Below are 19,524 nucleotides of genomic sequence, written 5' to 3' on the forward strand. Positions count from 1 at the left end.
TTTGTCTTTTTAGTTTATTATAAAAACGCATTAAAAAGAATTAGCTCCGCTCTCGCCCCATATGGAATTTACTGACCATGTATAAACCATATTAGGTCAGCTACAAACATGTAACTAATAGTACAGGATGTCCCATAATATCTAATACCATTAACTCTTTGAAATATGACGTCCTTTTTAATCAATGACAACGTCAATTGAATGAGTAAAATTACTCTGTACCGTTTACAAGTTTTGATTGGTCATTTAGAGTGACTCCAATCAACATGTGATGAATCAGCAGAACTTACCCGGGACGCAACTATACGTATAAACTATATAATGCATAATGCAATTTATTGAATCGCCCATAAGCATGCTTTGATAATATAGGTCCCTATATTGTATTACTAAGTCCCATTGTCAGTGTTCATAAGATGACTTTCCCAAAAGGAAGTTCATATAAATATACTCGTAGATACATGGTACGATCAATCGAGTCTACTTTCGATACTGTTTCGCTGTAGCTTTTGTAGCACGTGGCGTCGAATTTTTCCACATTCGAGAACGTGCACACTCAGAAGGTAATGTTATATGTAATTTAAACTTTTAATTTTCTGAAGTTTTGTGCATATAATTATAGTACAACATTTAAGAAAGCATGAACTGTGGATTTTTCAATCAAAATTTATAATTAAAACGAATTCCAATTGCAAGCATCCACCAGACTTGCATAATTTAACCGTTAGGCCTAATATATTTTGTTTTATTAGGCGCAGGTTCGTCTGGTGGCCTATAGATACATGTAAACAGATAAAGAAAACTTAGTCTGTCGTATTAGTGGTAAAATATGGTTTAACTTATATTCTTCCCATATACGTTATGCCATGAAAAATGTAGTCAGCCACTCCTGATGAGTCAAATTGCCTCCCGGAAAAAGGAAATTCCACAGTCCAGAAACAGTTTACAGAAACAGCTACACGTGTATCACTCTTGGGTGCTGTTAATTTCATTACACCTGATTGCACCTGAAACTTGTGGCCGACATTTAGAATTTCTTTCGTGGTCTTTGGATGTTATGCCTTAATTTTTTATTCTACATGTTCTATGTGCACAGTGGTTCATATTCTGTTTGTAAATAATGCATTGACCAAGCATTTATTGCAAATAACAAAGGAATTTGATAGAGAAATTTGAAAATTAATGGCATTTATAAAGACAGTTTTATTTTTTATGCAGAATTGAGCATTTTGTATATTAAACTTTAATCCATCTTCCTTCTTAATTAAGTGCACATCAATGCTTTTTGAATTAAAAATATCAATGGAAAAATTATATACTTTTATAACTACATGCAAAAGGAATATTTGAACGGGATTTCAAAAGCAAACTCTGAAAGCAAATGTTAATTGGCCTGGTCTTTAACCTACAGACTTGTCAATCAGTCCGATTAGCGGTATCGATATTAAAAACATGTTGGCCAATGAGATGAAGACAGTAGAGAATTGAGCCATTTTTTTAAATTAATAATAAAAATGTTTTTATTCATTTGCAGATTGAGACTCTTTTGAGTGCATTGTTAAGATGGCGGACGACGTTGATTCCGATTCTGATGATGAAATTGAATACTCAGGGATGATACAACCCCCTCTCATCAAACAGTTGCAAACTATTCTGAGTGAATATCCTGATGATGGACAAATTCTTAAGGTACATGTATACACATCTTTAATTTGAGGATTTTTTTTCACTCACCTGAGATGAAAACTCAAGGGAGCTTTTCTGATCACTTAATTTTTGTCTGGCATCTGTCTGTCTTGCTGTAAAATTTTTACATTTTTGACTTCCTCCTAAAAACCACTGGACCAATTTCAACCAAACTAGGCACCAAGCATTATTGGGTAAAGGGGATTCAAGTTTGTTAAATCAAAGGATCATGCCAACTTTTAAAGGGAGATAATTAAGAATTATTGAAAATGTGTTGGCATTTAATCATTCATCAATTGTACATGTTTTTTTAACAAAACAAACTTCAGAAATATAAGTGTAAAATGTACACAGGTTTATTTTGGTTTGCTTAAACATTTTTTAAAATCTTACTTCCTTTAGTTATATAGTGAATATCAAAGTTGTAATACAATCATAGCCGCCTCAATGCTGGGGACGAATCTTAATAAGAGGCAATATAATATGTGGTACTCTTTTATGTAAAGTCTGTTTTCAAAACAAGTTTTGCATCTCATTTTCCAATGGAAATATAACTAACTAAGAAATTTACTGTAATACCTGTTATTATACACATACTTATATGCAAAACTATCATTTAAATGTGTACATAAAATTTGATAGTAAATCATATTATGCAGTTTTAATTGCTAGAAACTTCATACTTAGTAGCGCGATAAAATTCAAGGTCATTGCACATAATCAGATCAAAGGTCAAATGTTGAGTTTCAAGGTCAAATTTTTTATAATTGTTATATAGTACTGGTAATTAGTAATCTGCTAATAGTTCCTAGCGATCAATGCCAAATTAATTAATATATACTTCACAATTATAATAATAAATTCAACATGGTCAATAAGCTAGCAAGGATTTATGAAATCATCTGATATTATCCTGCTGCAAGCTTGTGCAGATTCAGAAATATTTCCGAGGGAGTCCGAGGAATATTTAAGTTTGGGGGGGGGGGGGGGGGGGTGGGGGGGGGGGGGAGAGGAGAGAGAGAGAGAGGAGGTCAAAGGCATTTTTTCGGTAATTTTTTTATGTAATTTTAAAGTGGAATAACACACCTGGAAAAAAGTCACTAAAATTAACACTAAATTATTTTATTATGAAAGATATAATGATATACTGTACATATTTCAAAAAAGCAAAAAATTTGCAGTTTGGGAATAATAGCTAGATGAATATTTTTTTATTCAGTAACTATAACAAAAGCCCCTGCGGGATTCAAACTTGGGATGTAAGGATCACAAGTCCGACACTTTGTCCTCTCGGTTATGGAGTAAGTTAAAATTACAATTGTTGCCATTGATAAAAAATTGATAAAAAATACTTTCGATAAAACCAAATTTCTCTTCGATCAAAAGTCAGCCATTGTGATGATGTGTTAATTATTTCACCTGAAGAAATTAAAATTAATTTTCGAGGGAGCCTGATGGGGGGTTCGGACCCTACCAACCCCAAACTCCACCCATCCACCCCTCTAGATCTACACATGTGCAATCATTGATATGATTGTTGCATCATATCAACAGGTTGCATAAATCTCCATAATACATATGTACACAATGTCATGTTTGTCGACTAAATATTTAATATAAACAATTTTTGTTTGGTTCATGTAAAAGACAGCGCTATAGCTAGAGAACTGAACTGATTATCGTAAAATAATGTGTTTAGCATGTACCTGTGAATAATAGGAACCATTTTGCCGTCTATGAGATTGATCAAGGCTCGGCCACGCCTCGCCGTCTATGAAATTGTTCAACCTGATATATTTCTGTAGTCAGTCAGCAACAATTAACCTAATAATTGTCTTGTTTTCACGAGGCCTATATCATGTAAGACATTTGTTCACAAACAGCAATGATCTACGCAAAATCCATGTAAAAGTGGGTTTACATCTTGTCTAATTTTACACAATCAAACTCCTTAAAATCATCATTCTCATCTTTCAAAGACTTTTTTAAAAAAATCTTTGCTGTGCCCTTGTTCACTTAAAATGTTTGGTTGTTATTCAATTTTAAACATTTTTTCCCCTTTCCTCCACAGAAGTTTAGTGAAATTTCAAGATGAGTATTAGGCGAAGTGTCGGCCATATTGCAGAATGTCCAGATGGACATAGAGATATATCCGGTAGTCACGTGTCATGTGTAAACTAATTAAAATGTGACATTTCAATCCGAGGGAAAACAACACTATATATATAAAACCAGCTTTCCTAGGGGAAAATCTACTTCATTTTTCAAGGGAGGGGGGGGGGGGGGGGGGGACTGCTATGTAGCCATCTTTCTTGGGGGGGGGGGGGGGGGGGGAGATTGCAGCTGTGCTACACAATACCACACTAAATTGATTCATTATTTCAGTCTGAGACAATCTAATAGAAAAAATGGGCACGACCTAATCTTCTTTTTTATGACACAAAATCAAGATCTAACAACATCTGACACTGCTGACATCACCTCAAACACAGCATATGATGTTATGATAAATCACCATCACAATACAATGAAGTTAATTACATACCATATTCATTTCTTAAACACTACCGGCATATATTGCAGCATGTATGCTTAAGAAACTGCCCATGCAACCACAAATGCAATAAAGGCTTAATTTGAAAATGACCTGTATAAATTGTGTCGTTATACATCTTTTTTTGTCATTATATTTGACCTTAAATGTTTTGATAATTAATGCCTCATGTATGCTCTGGGGGCAGTGAGTGACCTTATAGTGAACAGTCTGTTTGTTCATCTGTTTGTCCATCCAACTTCACTTATTTTCTTTCCTGTACCTGGTCGAATCTGGCTCATACTTCGCTCACAGAGAGACTTTGGGTTAAGGATGTGCATTGATCTAAATCAAGTTTCTTAGTCATAGCAATATTAATACGTAGAATCCTTGACCGGACCATACATTCTCTCCCCTTGGCCAAATCATACTCATACTTTATTCACAGAGAGCCTTTTGGTATCAGCTGTGCAATGACCTTGCGCAAAGTTTAAAGGTCAAAAATCAAGATCAAGTCCTCTATGAAAATTGTTTGGACTAAATATTCTCTCCCCAATACTCCACTTTTGTCATACTTCAATTAAAGAGTTCTTTTGGGTAACAGGTGTGCAGCCACTCTGAGCCATTTTTTATAGGTCAAATACAAAGGTCATTGCAGATGTCTTTGATTTCCAGATTTAAACCATTATTTTTTCCACTTTGCCAAGTCTTGCCAAGACTTTACAAAAACACTGCCTGTTGGTAAGGGGTCTGAGTGACCTTGAAATATGTCTCCGTCAAATGTCAAGGTCATGACATACCTCTGTGTAAAACTCTTGTAAGGACCAAATTTATCTCCTTTATGCTGTATCTTATACTTTACCAATAGAGTGCTTGATTAGATACCCATGTAAAAGATGTAAAAGATGTGTAATGGATTTAAAGTCAGAGGTCTTGGTTAAAATTAAACAAAGTCCTCTAAATAGCTTTTCACCCTACTGTCTTTATAAAGTGAGCAATTTTTTTTTATAAATTTGAGTATTCTAATTTCCTGTGTTTGTAGACTTCCAAAAAATATTGACAGAGAATGAAATTTTTAACAAACAAAATTCATTAAAATAATTCCAAACAGGAAATCATCCAAAACGCAGAGGATGCTGGCGCCTCGGAGATGAAGATTCTTTATGATGGCCGACCAGCAGTGCAAGAACCTTCGACAAAGAAAGCTCCTTTCAGGAAGTATTTCAAGGTAGTTAATTGACAATAGTTTTTAATGCGTCTATCATATAATAATCATGTTCAAGTGAAAAGAATATTTCAGAGGAAGAAGGAATTAATAAATATATTAAATTTGATCATCAATGACAACATCGAGAATTGTTTCCATATAGCTAAAGATATCATATTGAAAAGATAAAACATTTGTAAATATTGGGGAAGTTTTTAAAGTACAAGTTTTATTACAATTTTGTTGATTTTTAAATGGAAGTGGGAAGTATTTGATATTAATTTGTTCCGATAAAGTGTATTTTTTTTACTTTTAAATTTCTGAAAACTCATATCTAGCTAAAGGCATTCATAAAGAAATGTAAATCTCAAGGAATCAAAATCTTTTTACTTAGCCTCAGAATGATTCTAAATAATCTGAATTATGCTGAACATGCTCAAATGCATCTTTTGCTTTCTTGGTATCTGGAATTTTCAGAATGGTTTGATTTATGCATTAAATCATAAAGATATCTCGTATTAATTTATCAATTACAATTAACCAATAGAGGCTTATTTTCTCTGAAGGGACCAGCGCTATTGGTACACAACAATGCAGAGTTTTCTGAAGATGACTGGAAAGGAATAAAGATGTTGTACAGCAGCATTAAAGAGTTTGACAAGACCAAGGTTGGAAGATTTGGTCTTGGATTCAAATCTGTTTTTCACATCACAGGTAACTTGCAACATCACATTATACATGTATTTGCATTCACTTCCTTTCTCCCTACATTAAATTGCTTTGATTGATATGAGTGTTATTTACACATAACACAGAAGCCCAAACAACAAATGTAGTGCGTACGAATACAATCTTCCCTCAGTATTCTTGAAGAACGTGACTGACTTTCCTCGCAAATTCAAACCGGATCACAGCCTGGCATTATACTTCTGCTGATAAACTTTTTCTTCTTATTAATTAATCATTTTACTAAAGTTTATATTAATCAAATCACAGAAAGAAAAAAAGGATTGTGTAATTGGAATATATAGCCTTGTGCAGTATTTTGGCAGCATAAATCGGCTGTTCCAATGGCTCTTCCATTAATTACGCATAACTCGTAGAATAAGGCAGAGCTTTTGAAATCTAAAACAGAATTGTGAAAAGGGAATGGAATTCGAAGTAAATATTGTTTATATAAGCATTGAATCATTAGTTTTTAGCTCACCTGAACCGAAGGTTCAAGTGAGCTTTTCTGATCACCCGTTGTCCGTCGTCCGTCCGTCCGTCCGTCCGTCTGTCTGTCTGTCCGTCCGTCCGTCTGTAAACTTTTCACATTTTCAACTTCTTCTCAAAAACCACTAGGCCAAATTTAACCAAATTTGGTACAAAGCATCCTTATGGAAAGGGGGTTATAAATTGTTAAAATAAAGGGCACAGCCCTTTTGAAAAGGGAGATAATTGCGAAACAGTAAGTATAGGGTGCATGTCTTTAAAAATCTTCTTCTCAAGAACCACTGCACCAGAAATGCCAATATTTACACAAAAGCTTGTATATATAGTGAAGATTCTAAATTGTAACAATCGTGACCCTCGGACCAAAACTGGGGCCCCAGGCGGGGTTCAAAGTTTAACATAGAAATACATAGGAAAATGTTTAAAAAATCTTCTTCTCAAGAACCACTGCACCAGAAATGCCAATATTTACACAAAAGCTTTTATATATAGTGAAGATTCTAAATTGTAACAATCGTGACCCTCGGACCAAAACTGGGGCCCCAGGCGGGGTTCAAAGTTTAACATAGAACTACATATGGAAAATGTTTAAAAAATCTTCTTCTCAAGAACCACTGCACCAGAAATGCCAATATTTACACAAAAGCTTTTATATATAGAGAAGATTCTAAATTGTTAAAATTGTGACCCTCGGACCAAAACTGGGGCCCAAGGTGGGGTTCAAAGTTTAACATAGAAATACATAGGAAAATGTTTAAAAAATCTTCTTCTCAAGAACCACTGCACCAGAAATGCCAATATTTACACATAAGCTTGTATACATAGTGAAGATTCTAAATTGTAAAAATCGTGACCCTCGGACCAAAAATGGGGCCCCAGGCGGGGTTCAAAGTTTAACATAGAAATACATAGGAAAATGTTTAAAAAATCTTCTTCTCAAGAACCACTGCACCAGAAATGCCAATATTTACACAAAAGCTTGTATATATAGTGAAGATTCTAAATTGTAACAATCGTGACCCTCGGACCAAAACTGCAACCCCAGGCGGGGTTCAAAGTTTAACATAGAAATACATAGGAAAATGTTTAAAAAATCTTCTTCTCAAGAACCACTGCACCAGAAATGCCAATATTTACACAAAAGCTTTTATATATAGTGAAGATTCTAAATTGTAACAATCGTGACCCTCGGACTAAAACTGGGGCCCCAGGCGGGGTTCAAAGTTTAACATAGAACTACATATGGAAAATGTTTAAAAAATCTTCTTCTCAAGAACCACTGCACCAGAAATGCCAATATTTACACAAAAGCTTTTATATATAGAGAAGATTCTAAATTGTTAAAATTGTGACCCTCGGACCAAAACTGGGGCCCAAGGTGGGGTTCAAAGTTTAACATAGAAATACATAGGAAAATGTTTAAAAAATCTTCTTCTCAAGAACCACTGCACCAGAAATGCCAATATTTACACAAAAGCTTGTATACATAGTGAAGATTCTAAATTGTAAAAATCGTGACCCTCGGACCAAAAATGGGGCCCCAGGCGGGGTTCAAAGTTTAACATAGAAATACATAGGAAAATGTTTTAAAAATCTTCTTCTCAAGAACCACTGCACCAGAAATGCCAATATTTACATAAAAGCTTGTATATATAGTGAAGATTCTAAATTGTAACAATCGTGACCCTCGGACCAAAACTGGGGCCCCAGGCGGGGTTCAAAGTTTAAAATAGAAATACCTTAGGAAAATGTTTTAAAAATCTTCTTCTCAAGAACCACTGCACCAGAAATGCCAATATTTACACAAAAGCTTGTATGTATAATGAAGATTCTAAATTGTAGAAATCGTGACCCTCAGACCAAAACTGCAGCCCCAGGCGGGGTTCAAAGTTTAAATAGAACTACATATGAAAAATGTTTAAAAAATTTCTTCTCAAAAACCACTACACCAAAAATGCCAATACATACACAAAAGGTTGTATATATAGTGAAGATTGTAAAAATTGTGACCCCCGAACAAAAAGTGGGGCCCCAGTAGGGGTTTAGATTTTAACATATATAGGAAAATGTTTTAAAATCTTCTTCTCAAGAACTATAGTGCAACTGTTTGGGATATTACTATGCATACATGTACATCCTTAAATAATGAAGATTCAAAAAATTGTAACTCCCAGACAATTGATGGGCACCAAGAGGGGTTCAAAATTTAAACATTTTAAAAAACATAAAGGAAAAGTTTAAAAATTTTCTTCTCAAGAACTACAATGTTTTAGTTTGTGGAATTTCTATGCCTTCGCTTATGTAGATTCCTAATTGGTAAAATCGTGACCCCCGGACCAATACTGGGGCCCCAAGATGGGGTCAAAGTTTATTATAGAAATATAAAGGTAACATGTTAAAAAAATCTTCTTCTCGAGAACTACAATGCTTCAATTTGTGAGATAACTATCATGCATACAACCTTGGATAATGAAGGTTCAACAGTTTTAAAATAGTGACCCCTGGACTAATACTAGGGACCCAAGATGGGTTTAAAGTTAAATGTAGAAGTACCGGTATATATGGAAAATGTTTAAAAATCTTCTTTTCGAGAACTACAATGCATCAATTTGTCAGATAACTACGTAAGCACCCTCAGATGTGTAGATTCGAAATCATAAAAGCCATGACCTCAATCTGATACTGGGGCCCCAAGAGGTGTTCAAAGTTTAGCATAGAAATATAGAGGGAAAATATTGAAAGAACTATAATGCTTCAGCTTGTGAGATAACTATGCAAGCATCCTTAATAATGTAGATTCCAAATAATTAAAACTTTAGCCCTTGACTAATACTGTGTCCCCAAGAGGGGTTCAAAGTTTAACATAGAAAGATATATTGAAAATGTTTTTAATAAGTTTTTCTCGAGAACTATAATGCTACAGTTTGTGAGATTACTATGCAAGGATCCTCAAATTGTGTAAACTCTAATGTAGTGGAACCAAGAGTTATCTTTCTTGATGTTCTGTACAGTCTGAGAGTTATTCCTCTTGAAGTGGAACTCTGCTACATTCAGTTTTTCAGGTTGTGTACGTGCGGTCCCACCGCAGTGCTACACATTTTCATTCCTATGTTACTATTTATGTTGTTCAAGCCAACCATAAACCTCGGACCATAACTGGGTCCCCAGAAAGGGGTTCAATGTTTAAAATAGAAAAAGCATATGCTACGAAATGTAATGTTACAAGGAACTGCTGTTCAGGTGAGCGATGTGGCCCATGGGCCTCTTGTTGAAAGATATGTGATCTCTTATTGCAATGCTGTGTACAAACAAATTTTAATAACACGTTAGTGCTCGTTATTTAATTTGTATGCACACACTGTTGCAGTCATGAGATTAACATCTTTCAAAAAATAATGATTCAATGCTTAAATATGCTTTACATTAATCATACATGTATAATATGTACTGTTTAAGTCTAATACCATGACAGCATATGAATAATTATACCCTCAGCAAACAAAGTTTTGGGGGTATATAGGAATCACCTTGTCCGTCGGTCTATATGTTTGTGCGATAATGTCAGGTCCTTATCTCTCTTATGGAGTTCTGACTTCACACCAAGGTTGCTTATGACTTGAGGTTGTGACATGATTTTGGCCCAAGGTCATTTGAGCAAGTTCAAGGTCATTGGAAGAAAAAGTGAAAAAATTTGTGTTCTGACTTCACACCAAGGTTGCTTATGACTTGAGGGTGTGACATGATTTTGGCCCAAGGTCATTTGAGCAAGTTTAAGGTCATTGGAAGAAAAAGTGAAAAAATTTGTGTTCTGACTTCACACCAAGGTTGCTTATGACTTGAGGGTGTGACATGATTTTGGCCCAAGGTCATTTGAGCAAGTTCAAGGTCATTGGAAGAAAAAGTGCAAAATTTGTGTCCGGTCTATATCTTTCTTTATCTTTCTTATGGAGAATCATTGACAGTTCTTACTTTACACAAAGAATGCTTATGACCTTATATTGTGTCTGGAATTTGACCCAAGATCGTTTGAGCAAGTTCAAGGTCATTGGAAGAAAAAGTTCATTGTTTGTGTCCGGTCTACACCTTTCTTATGGTGAAACATTTTATGTTCCTTCTTCAGATCAAGATTGCTCATGTCCTGAGGGTGTGTCATAAACTTACCCAGGGTCAGTTGTGCAAGTTCAAGGTCATTGTTAAAAAAATGCATAGTTTCTGTCTTGGCCAAAATCTGACCTCTAAATATACCCTAATCTGGAGCTGTGGTCATTGTGCAAGTTCAAGGTTACTGTAAGAGAAATGACTTTCCAATAGAAAAATACTGGAGTTAATTTATTTTCTTAGCAGGAAATATCATTTGTGAACTTGCTCACAGAACCTCAAGATAATTCTGCAATAATAGAATAATAACATTTTTTGGTGTTATTTTGTTCTATATAATGTGAATTCATCAATATTCATGATGAATCAATTTCTAGCTCAACTGAGCTCAGAGCTCAACTGAGCTTTTCTGATCACATTTTGTCTGTCCTCTGTTTGTCTTTCTGGCCGTAAACTTTTTACATTTTCAACATCTTCTCCGGAACCACTTGGCTAATTTCAACTAAACTTTGAATAATAACAGTTTTGGGTGTTATTTTGTTCTATATAATGTAAATTCATCAATATTTATTATGAATCAATTTCAAGCTCAACTGAGCTGAAAGCTCAACTGAGCTGAAAGCTCAACTGAGCTTTTCTGATCACATTTTGTCTGTCCTCTGTTCGTCTTTCTGGCCGTAAACTTTTCACATTTTCAACATCTTCTCCAGAACCACTTGGCTAATTTCAACTAAACTTATTGCAAAGCACCCTTAGGCAAAGGAAATTCAAAGTTACAAAAGTTAAGAACCACACCCTTTTTTAAGGGGAGATAATTAGAAATTATTGTAAATCTTATAGAAACTTTCAAAAATCTTCTCTTAAACAAATCAGTCAGGAAATCTAAAAAAAACTGAAATTTTTGTGGAAGCACCATAAGGTAGGGTATATTCAAGTTTGTTCTACTTCTGGTCCCAAGGGTTAGGGTGGGGCCACAATAGAGAGTTAAATTATTACATGGGAATGTATAGGGCCACACCAATATTATTTCTTGTTCATCCCACCCGTGGTTTTTTGACTTGGAAACATCGAGCGCAGGCTTAAGCTTGCTAAAGTACTATTTTATAGTATGATGTGTATAATTATATGAACAAAAACATATGTTAAAATTGTACTTGAGCACATCTGCGCTCAATACTTCCTAATGCAAAATATAAACATTTGTTTTCAAAAATTGTAGGGTTTAGCTCATTTAGGTGACGTCATAAATAAACAGCAAATGGGAAATCATGAAATCAGGATTAAAGTGGTAGGCATCCTCTTTATAATGATTTATGAAGATTTGATTTTAATACGATACTTTTTAGAAATTGGTTAAAACTGGGGGCAGATATTTAAGCATACTAAATATAGTCCTTTATCTATATAAGGCCGAAACTTTTGCCTTAAAAAAATGTTTTTATAATTTAATCGCTGGCCTACACATACCTTTGTTCATTGGATGTCCGACGAACAAGAAATGATATTGCTGCAGCCTAAAGAAAAATCTTTAAAAATCTTCTTCTCATAGAAACTGAATGGGCAGAAAAGCTTAAACTTGTGTGAAAGCATCCAAAGGTAGGGTTGGGATAGATTCAAGTTTTTTCGAATCATGATCCCCAGGGGTAGGATTGGGTCACAGGGAGGGGGAGCAAATTTTTACATAGGTATAGAGAAAATTTTTTACATATCTTCTCAAAAACCATTTGCCTAGAAAGCTGTAACTTTTGTGAAACAAACCTTAAAACCTTAAATAATTTTGCCATAACCAAATTCTTTAGGAGTAGGGTATGGCCACATAGGGGATCCTATTTAACAAAGGAAATATTTTAATTCACAAAAACTGAAATGTTATGATATTGGTTTTACTTATATGCAAGCATTTTAACAAATTGCTGATTCTTTTATTATTTAGACTTTGGCCCCTCATAATCTTGAATGAATGTAATAAAAATACTGGAAAACAGCAAGCTTGTTTGGAATAATTGCATTAAGATTGCATATAGGAGGGTGCTGTAGAGTGCATAAACCTTGTCCCTTTTAGTCAGAGAGAAAAAAATAGCATTGATATTGTTAGTTATCATTTGATTTTATACGTGTCATTGTAGTTTTATGACCATTATCAAAAATTTCTCTGCACTATTACTATATGTCTTCCAGACCACCCAGTTATTATCAGTGGAGACCAGCTTCTAGTATTGGACCCACATCAAGATTCCTCAAAGGTCTGCCAGACCATGAAACTGAAAAAGCTTCACAGATATAAGAAAATGAAGGTAGATGACTGTCTTAAGGCCTTCTCAGGAGTGTTTGGTTTTGATCAAAATACACTAGAAAGTGGACACTTTAAGGGAACAATATTTAGATTTCCTCTGCGCCAAGAGGAGACAAAACTCTCGGACAACATTTATGACAAATCCAAAGTGGATGACCTGTTTATGTCATTCAAGGATGAGGCCCCAGTATCATTGCTCTTTTTGAAATGCCTTGAAAGTATCACTTTACTTAGAGAAGAAAATGAATCAAAGACAGGAGACATAGGTGAAATACATTTCTCTGTTCACATAGATAAGACAACCATTGAAGCAGTACGGTCTTCCAGAACCGACATGAGATCACAGATTCAAAGTTTAGGAAATACCTTACCATTAGATTCCATACGAAATAGTTATAACATGAAAATCTGTGTGGAAGATGATGTGCACAATGTTACCTATAGATCTTGGAAGGTGATGAATTTGTTTCAAGGGGAAAACAGTATGTCCTCAACATTGCAAAAACTCTCAAAAGATGACTCTCTGTCTTACAGTCCCTATGTAGGTGTAGCTATGGATATGGATTGTCCTTCAAATTTTCAAGGCCATGTTTTCTGCTTTTTACCACTTCCATTAACAGAGGAAAGTCTTAGTGGATTGCCAATTCATGTTAATGGGTTTTTTGCCCTTAGTCAAAGCAGACGATTTGTGAAATGGCCGACTGCTGACCAAATACGTAATCATACCCACACAGATAAGTCCATCCAATGGAACCAAGCACTTGTTATTGAAGTTTTATCAGAGGTCTATTCCAGTTTTCTGCAAGAGTTTGTCCAGGAAAGTTCAAACTATGAAGATTTGAGTGCACATGCAATAACTGTATCACAATGCATTCCAGATGCAAATGAAGTTGATGAACACTGGAGAATTTTGTTTCCCCCTTTGGTAGAAAAGCTGCAAAATACCAAAGTCTTTTTCACCACCAACGAGGGAGGAAAGTGGATCTCCAAGGATCAGGCAGTCTTTCTTAGATCAAACAAAATCCCTTCAGGTATGTTCAATTTTAAAGTTATTTTTATACCCCCCGCAAACGAAGTTTGGGGGGGTATATAGGAATCACCTTGTCCGTCTGTCCGTCCGTCTGTCCGTCCGTCTGTCTGTGCAAACGTGTCCGGTCCATATCTTTCTTATGGAGAAGCATTGGAAGTTCTTACTTCACACAAAGATTGCTTATGACCTAAGGGTGTGTCATGACCTTGACCCAAGGTCATTCGGGCAAGGTCAAGGTCACTGGCAGAAAAAGTGCAAAATTCGTGTCCGTTCCATATCTTTCCTATGGAGAGTTATTGGAAGTTCTTACTTCACACAAAGATTGCTTATGACTTAAGGGTGTGTCATGACCTTGACCCAAGGTCATTAGGTCAAGGTCACTGGCAGAAAAAGTGCAAAATTCGTGTCCGTTCCATATCTTTCCTATGGAGAGTTATTGGAAGTTCTTACTTCACACAAAGATTGCTTATGACTTAAGGGTGTGTCATGACCTTGACCCAAGGTCAATCGGGGAAGGTCAAGGTCACTGGCAGAAAAAGTGCAAAATTCGTGTCCGGTCCATATCTTTCTTATGAAGAATTATTGAAATTTTTTAATTCACACAAAGATTGCTTATGACCTAAGGGTGTGTCATGACCTTGACCCAAGGTCATTTGGGCAAGGTCAAGGTCACTGGCAGAAAAAGTGCAAAATTCGTGTCCGGTCCATATCTTTCTTATGGTGAATTATTGGAAGTTCTTACTTCACACAAAGATTGATTATGACCTAAGGGTGTGTCATGACCTTGATCCAAGGTCAATCGGGCAAGGTCAAGGTCACTGGCAGAAAAAGTGCAAAATTCGTGTCCGGTCCATATCTTTCTTATGGAGAACCATTGGAAGTTCCTAATTCACACAAAGATTGCTTATGACCCATGGGTTTGTCATGACCTTAATCCAAGGTCAATCGGGCAAGGTCAAGGTCGTTGGGAAAAATAGTATAAAATTCATGTCCGGTCAATATCTTTCTTATGGAGAATTATTGGACGTTGTAACTTCACACAAATATTGCTTAGGACCAAAAGGTGTGTCATGACCTTGACCCAAGGTCATGTGGGCAAGGTCAAGGTCACTGGCAGAAAAAGTGAAAAATTTGTGTCCGGTCATTATCTTATGGAGAAGCATTAAATGTTCTTACTTCACACAAAGATTGATTATGACCAACAGTTTTAAAAAAATAGAGCAGTTGTTATTTAAGGAAAATGGACGGTGAAATAGATTCATCCAATATTTTCTATAAATGGAAAAATACTCGCATTATGATTTTTATCTTAGCGGGGGGTATCGATTGTGAGCTTGCTCACAGTACCTCTAGTTACTATTAATTGAATAATAAACATTTTTGCATCATCGTTAACATCACTTGTCTGACCAATATTTAATATCAAAGATTAAATATTAATTTAAAAACTACAGTTTTGTATTACTAAAATGAAGTCCTTTATTAAATATTCTTGATTTAAGAGCTCTTTCAAAAGAAATTTAACATAATGTGTCTTTCCTATATACAGTTAAACTTCGATATCTCGAACACCGATATCTCGAGTACAATGGATATGTCGAAGTAATTTTTAAGTCCCAACCACCTATTTTTAAAGTATTTTACCCTCGATCAATCTCGAATATTCAGATATCTCGAAGTTTTTCAACAGCCCCACCTAGTTTGAGATAACGAAGTTTGACTGTACATTTGTTCAAAGTAACTTTAACAGTGATTTGTTAGCTGTAAGTTTGTTATCTCGGCAAATATGGGAAAAGCCCAAGACAATTAACCATCAGATTTAACTGTTTGCTTATAGATATGTTGCATTTTTTGCTGTTTCATAAAGTCATCTAAGTCTGCCAGTAATTTTATTTTCAATTCATACTGTATACAGGAAAATATTTGTGCCACACCCCCATTGTATTATTGCTCTTTTCATCTTCGTTGAGAGCGGATGGATTTAAGACAGGTCAAATTTAATTATTGTTTCAAATTATCCCTTTGAACACAGTTATGTCCCGGCAAATTAAAGACGGGGTGAACCCGTTTGCAAGATGGACAAGAGAATTACATGGCATGGAAATAACCCTGTTTAGAGTATTCATTTATCTTTTTTATCTTTAATTCCTTCATCTTTCTTGCCATGTAAGTGTGCTATAGATCTGGTGAATTAAAACTTTGTAAAAACTAAGATCCACTCCTTTACTTTGATTAACTCCCGTAATCTCAAAATTTAATGTGGCTGTGAAAAAGTTTAGACATATCCAAGGGTCAGAGAAATCAAGATTGAATATGGTAATTTCAAGAGATGTGGCTCGAGGAATTTAATTTCTATTGCATACAGTGATTATTAGATTAGTAGTCAATTGACTTTTACTTTAACACAGTTACAGTTTGATATTTCCTAGCACTAACCAATGGGTTTTCCATGTAAATATCATAAAATTATAGTTTGATTATCAATAGGGATCATGGTGATTTGAAACAACAAATTTGTGGTAATCAATTAGTCAATAGAAAAATAAAATTGTATCTCATTCATTGGAACTAAAATGTTTTAACTTAGGATTTTTTTTTTTGATCATTCGTTTCAAGGCCATGGAGTGGAGTCAACCATAAGAAAAATACTTGAAATGTATCAACAAAATACTGTGGAGGTTGAAGATCATGTATGGGAGACACTTGAACTGCAGGAACAAGAAGAAGTAACACCAGACTTTATCAACAGGTCATTTTTTGTGCAAATCAAACCTTAAGCTCTCTAATATGCATAAACAAATTGTTTCATTTAGATATGAAAAACATTTCTATAAACAAAATGTAGAATTTAATTATTAGTTTTGAAAATATAAATTTGTAAAATTTAATTTACACGAAGCAAACAGATTAATGTTTTTAGGTCACCTGAGTCACTCGTGTGACTTATTGCTATCTGTTTTTGTTCGTTGTCGTTCGTGGGTTGTAAACTTTTGAACATTTTTAGCTTCTTCTCTGGAAGCACTGAACCAATTTCAACCAAATTTGGCATATAGTATCTATGGGTAAAAGAGACAAAAATTGTGAAATCCATGGCCCCTGCCCCCCTCGGTTTGAGGGGTGGGGCTAAAACCATCAAAATCAATGCAATCTTTAAAAAATCTTCTTTACGCCTGGCAAACTGCTGGCATGATTGTAATACACACGTATAAGCAGTGAACTCTCTACCAAAATTGTGAAATTCATGGCCCCAGGGTCAGGGGATCTGGCTATAGGGTAGGGCTGTAATGACTATTTAGTGAATATGCATTAATTCTTCAAATAAGCAGATGAACTAAATACATAGTTATTATGAGGATGAATGCCTCTTCCTAAAATTTAATTTCATGGCTCCTGGGTCAGGGGTTCTTGTGTTACTGTAGTGCTCTAATTATTAATAAAGTAAAAATGATTAATTCTTTGAAAATCTTCTCTGCTCTTGGGTGTTTAGCCCATAAATGAAGTACATAGTTATGATGAGGAAGGATGCCTCTTCAGAAATTGTGAAGTTTATGGCCCCTGGGTCAGGGGCTCTGCTGTTAGGGCAGGGTTCTAATGATTATATAGGGTAAGGTGGTGTTCTTTTGGTTGAATTTTTTTTGTACTTAAGATTTGTTTAATTATGTCACTGTATGTTATGCTACAGGTTTTTTTTGTCCCCCGCCGCAACGCGGAGCGGGGACATAGAAATGCCGGGCATCCGTCCGTGTGTCTGTGTTTCCGTCCGTCACACTTTTTTGTAAGCGCTCTCATGCCTAAATTTTGACGGATTTTCATTAAATTCATACCAAATGTTTATACCACTATTTCCTTGGTCAAGTTTGAAAATCAGCATTGGCTGATACTTTTTGTTGGAGTTATGGGACTTTGACCACAATAATGACTCCGTTTTATCCAAAAATTGACCTTGTAAGCGCTCTCATGCGTACAAATTTTGACGGATTTTCATTAAATTTATACCAAATGTTTATACCACTATTACCTTGGTCAAGTTTGAAAATCAGCATTGGCTGATACTTTTTGTTGGAGTTATGGGACTTTGACCACAATAATGACTCCGTTTTATCCAAAAATTGACCTTGTAAGCGCTCTCATGCCTACAAATTTTGACGGATTTTCATTAAATTTATACCAAATGTTTATACTACTAATACTTTGGTCAAGTTCGAAAATCAGCATTGGTCGATACTTTTTGTTGGAGTTATGGGACTTTGACCACAATAATGACTCCGTTTTATCCAAAAATTGACCTTGTAAGCGCTCTCATGCCTACAAATTTTGACGGATTTTCATTAAATTTATACCAAATGTTTATACCACTAATACCTTGGTCAAGTTCCTAAATCAGCCTTGGTCGATAGACTCAATACTAGTATACTGTTTGAGCGGCGGGGGGCCCAGGAATTCTATTCTTGTTTAATTTAAAACGTTTATTTGATTAAACAGTCCTGGAATATTAAAAATGATTTCATTTGCCCTGTTATTATAATGCGCATGAATATTCATCGCAAAAGGCACACTGCAGTGATTCAGGTGACTGATAAGGCCAATGGGCCTTTTGTACTGTAATGATGAAGTATATAGCAATAGAAAAATCCTAGTCCTTTAAAATACTATCAGAACATCATATAGCTACTGTAAGTATAGGAACATCAAATACTATCAGTACATCATAAAGCTACTGGAAGTTAAGGAACATCCATTAATAGTATACCTATCATTTTGTTTATTATTTTGTTTTAATGAAATGAAAACTGTCATGAACTTGGCTCAATTTCATAAAGATGTGTAACATTTTAATCAGTTAAAATACAGCATAACTAGTTTCTAAAAGTAACTGCAAATAGCACTTGCATTAATATTCTAAACTAAACCATAGCATAAAAGTAAGTGGCCCATGTTAAAGAATTTACTATTATTTGTTAAAGATTCGATTATTCGCTGATCATCAATTAGTACATGTAAGCTAGAGACAACTGATTCTGCCAATAAATTGATCATGATTTTCAACCGATTTGACAACACTAATATATACCGTATATACTTTAAGGTTGTTAGAGAATCGAATATCATATACATATTAAGTATAATTTTGATCAAATTAAACCAATTACAGGATTTTGAGAACGTCTGATGCATATACCAGCTGCAGCAATGATGACAAATTCAATCTGATCAGATATCTTCTCGTTGATGGACAATACAATTCCCTTGAAGGTCTAAAACTTCTTCCCCTGCAAAATGGCTCCTACATTAAATTTACTGTAAACAACATCAACTCCTGTGAGATATATATGATGCCATCTTCAAAAATGAAGTTATTTGTTGGAATGGAAGATAAGTTGTTGCACACTCTACCAACTGATGTACAGGCCAAATTTGAAGACATTATTAGAAAAGGTATTTGCAGTTATTTGTTAAACATA

The 19,524-nt window shown here is 35.0% G+C and overlaps 1 protein-coding gene across 2 annotated transcripts in view; it reads left to right on the plus strand.

Annotated features, from left to right (window-relative positions):
- Window positions 1-357: 357 nt before the first annotated feature.
- Window positions 358-19,524, plus strand: part of LOC136269545 (sacsin-like) — a 46,893-nt gene continuing 27,726 nt past the window's right edge. The window contains exons 1-7 of one of the 2 annotated variants that reach the window (XR_010714969.1): window positions 358-563; window positions 1,535-1,689; window positions 5,331-5,447; window positions 5,993-6,140; window positions 12,918-14,063; window positions 16,679-16,811; window positions 19,215-19,498. Coding sequence is in view for 1 of the 2 variants with exons in the window: in XM_066088637.1 (XP_065944709.1) it covers window positions 1,564-1,689; window positions 5,331-5,447; window positions 5,993-6,140; window positions 12,918-14,063; window positions 16,679-16,811 (1,670 nt within the window). In the remaining variant the exon portion in view is untranslated. The remainder of the gene's footprint in view (window positions 564-1,534; window positions 1,690-5,330; window positions 5,448-5,992; window positions 6,141-12,917; window positions 14,064-16,678; window positions 16,812-19,214; window positions 19,499-19,524) is intronic. The other variant, XM_066088637.1, reaches the window with a different exon arrangement.

This window comes from Magallana gigas, chromosome 6, assembly GCF_963853765.1.
Source record: "Magallana gigas chromosome 6, xbMagGiga1.1, whole genome shotgun sequence".
Lineage (NCBI taxonomy): Eukaryota > Metazoa > Mollusca > Bivalvia > Ostreida > Ostreidae > Magallana > Magallana gigas.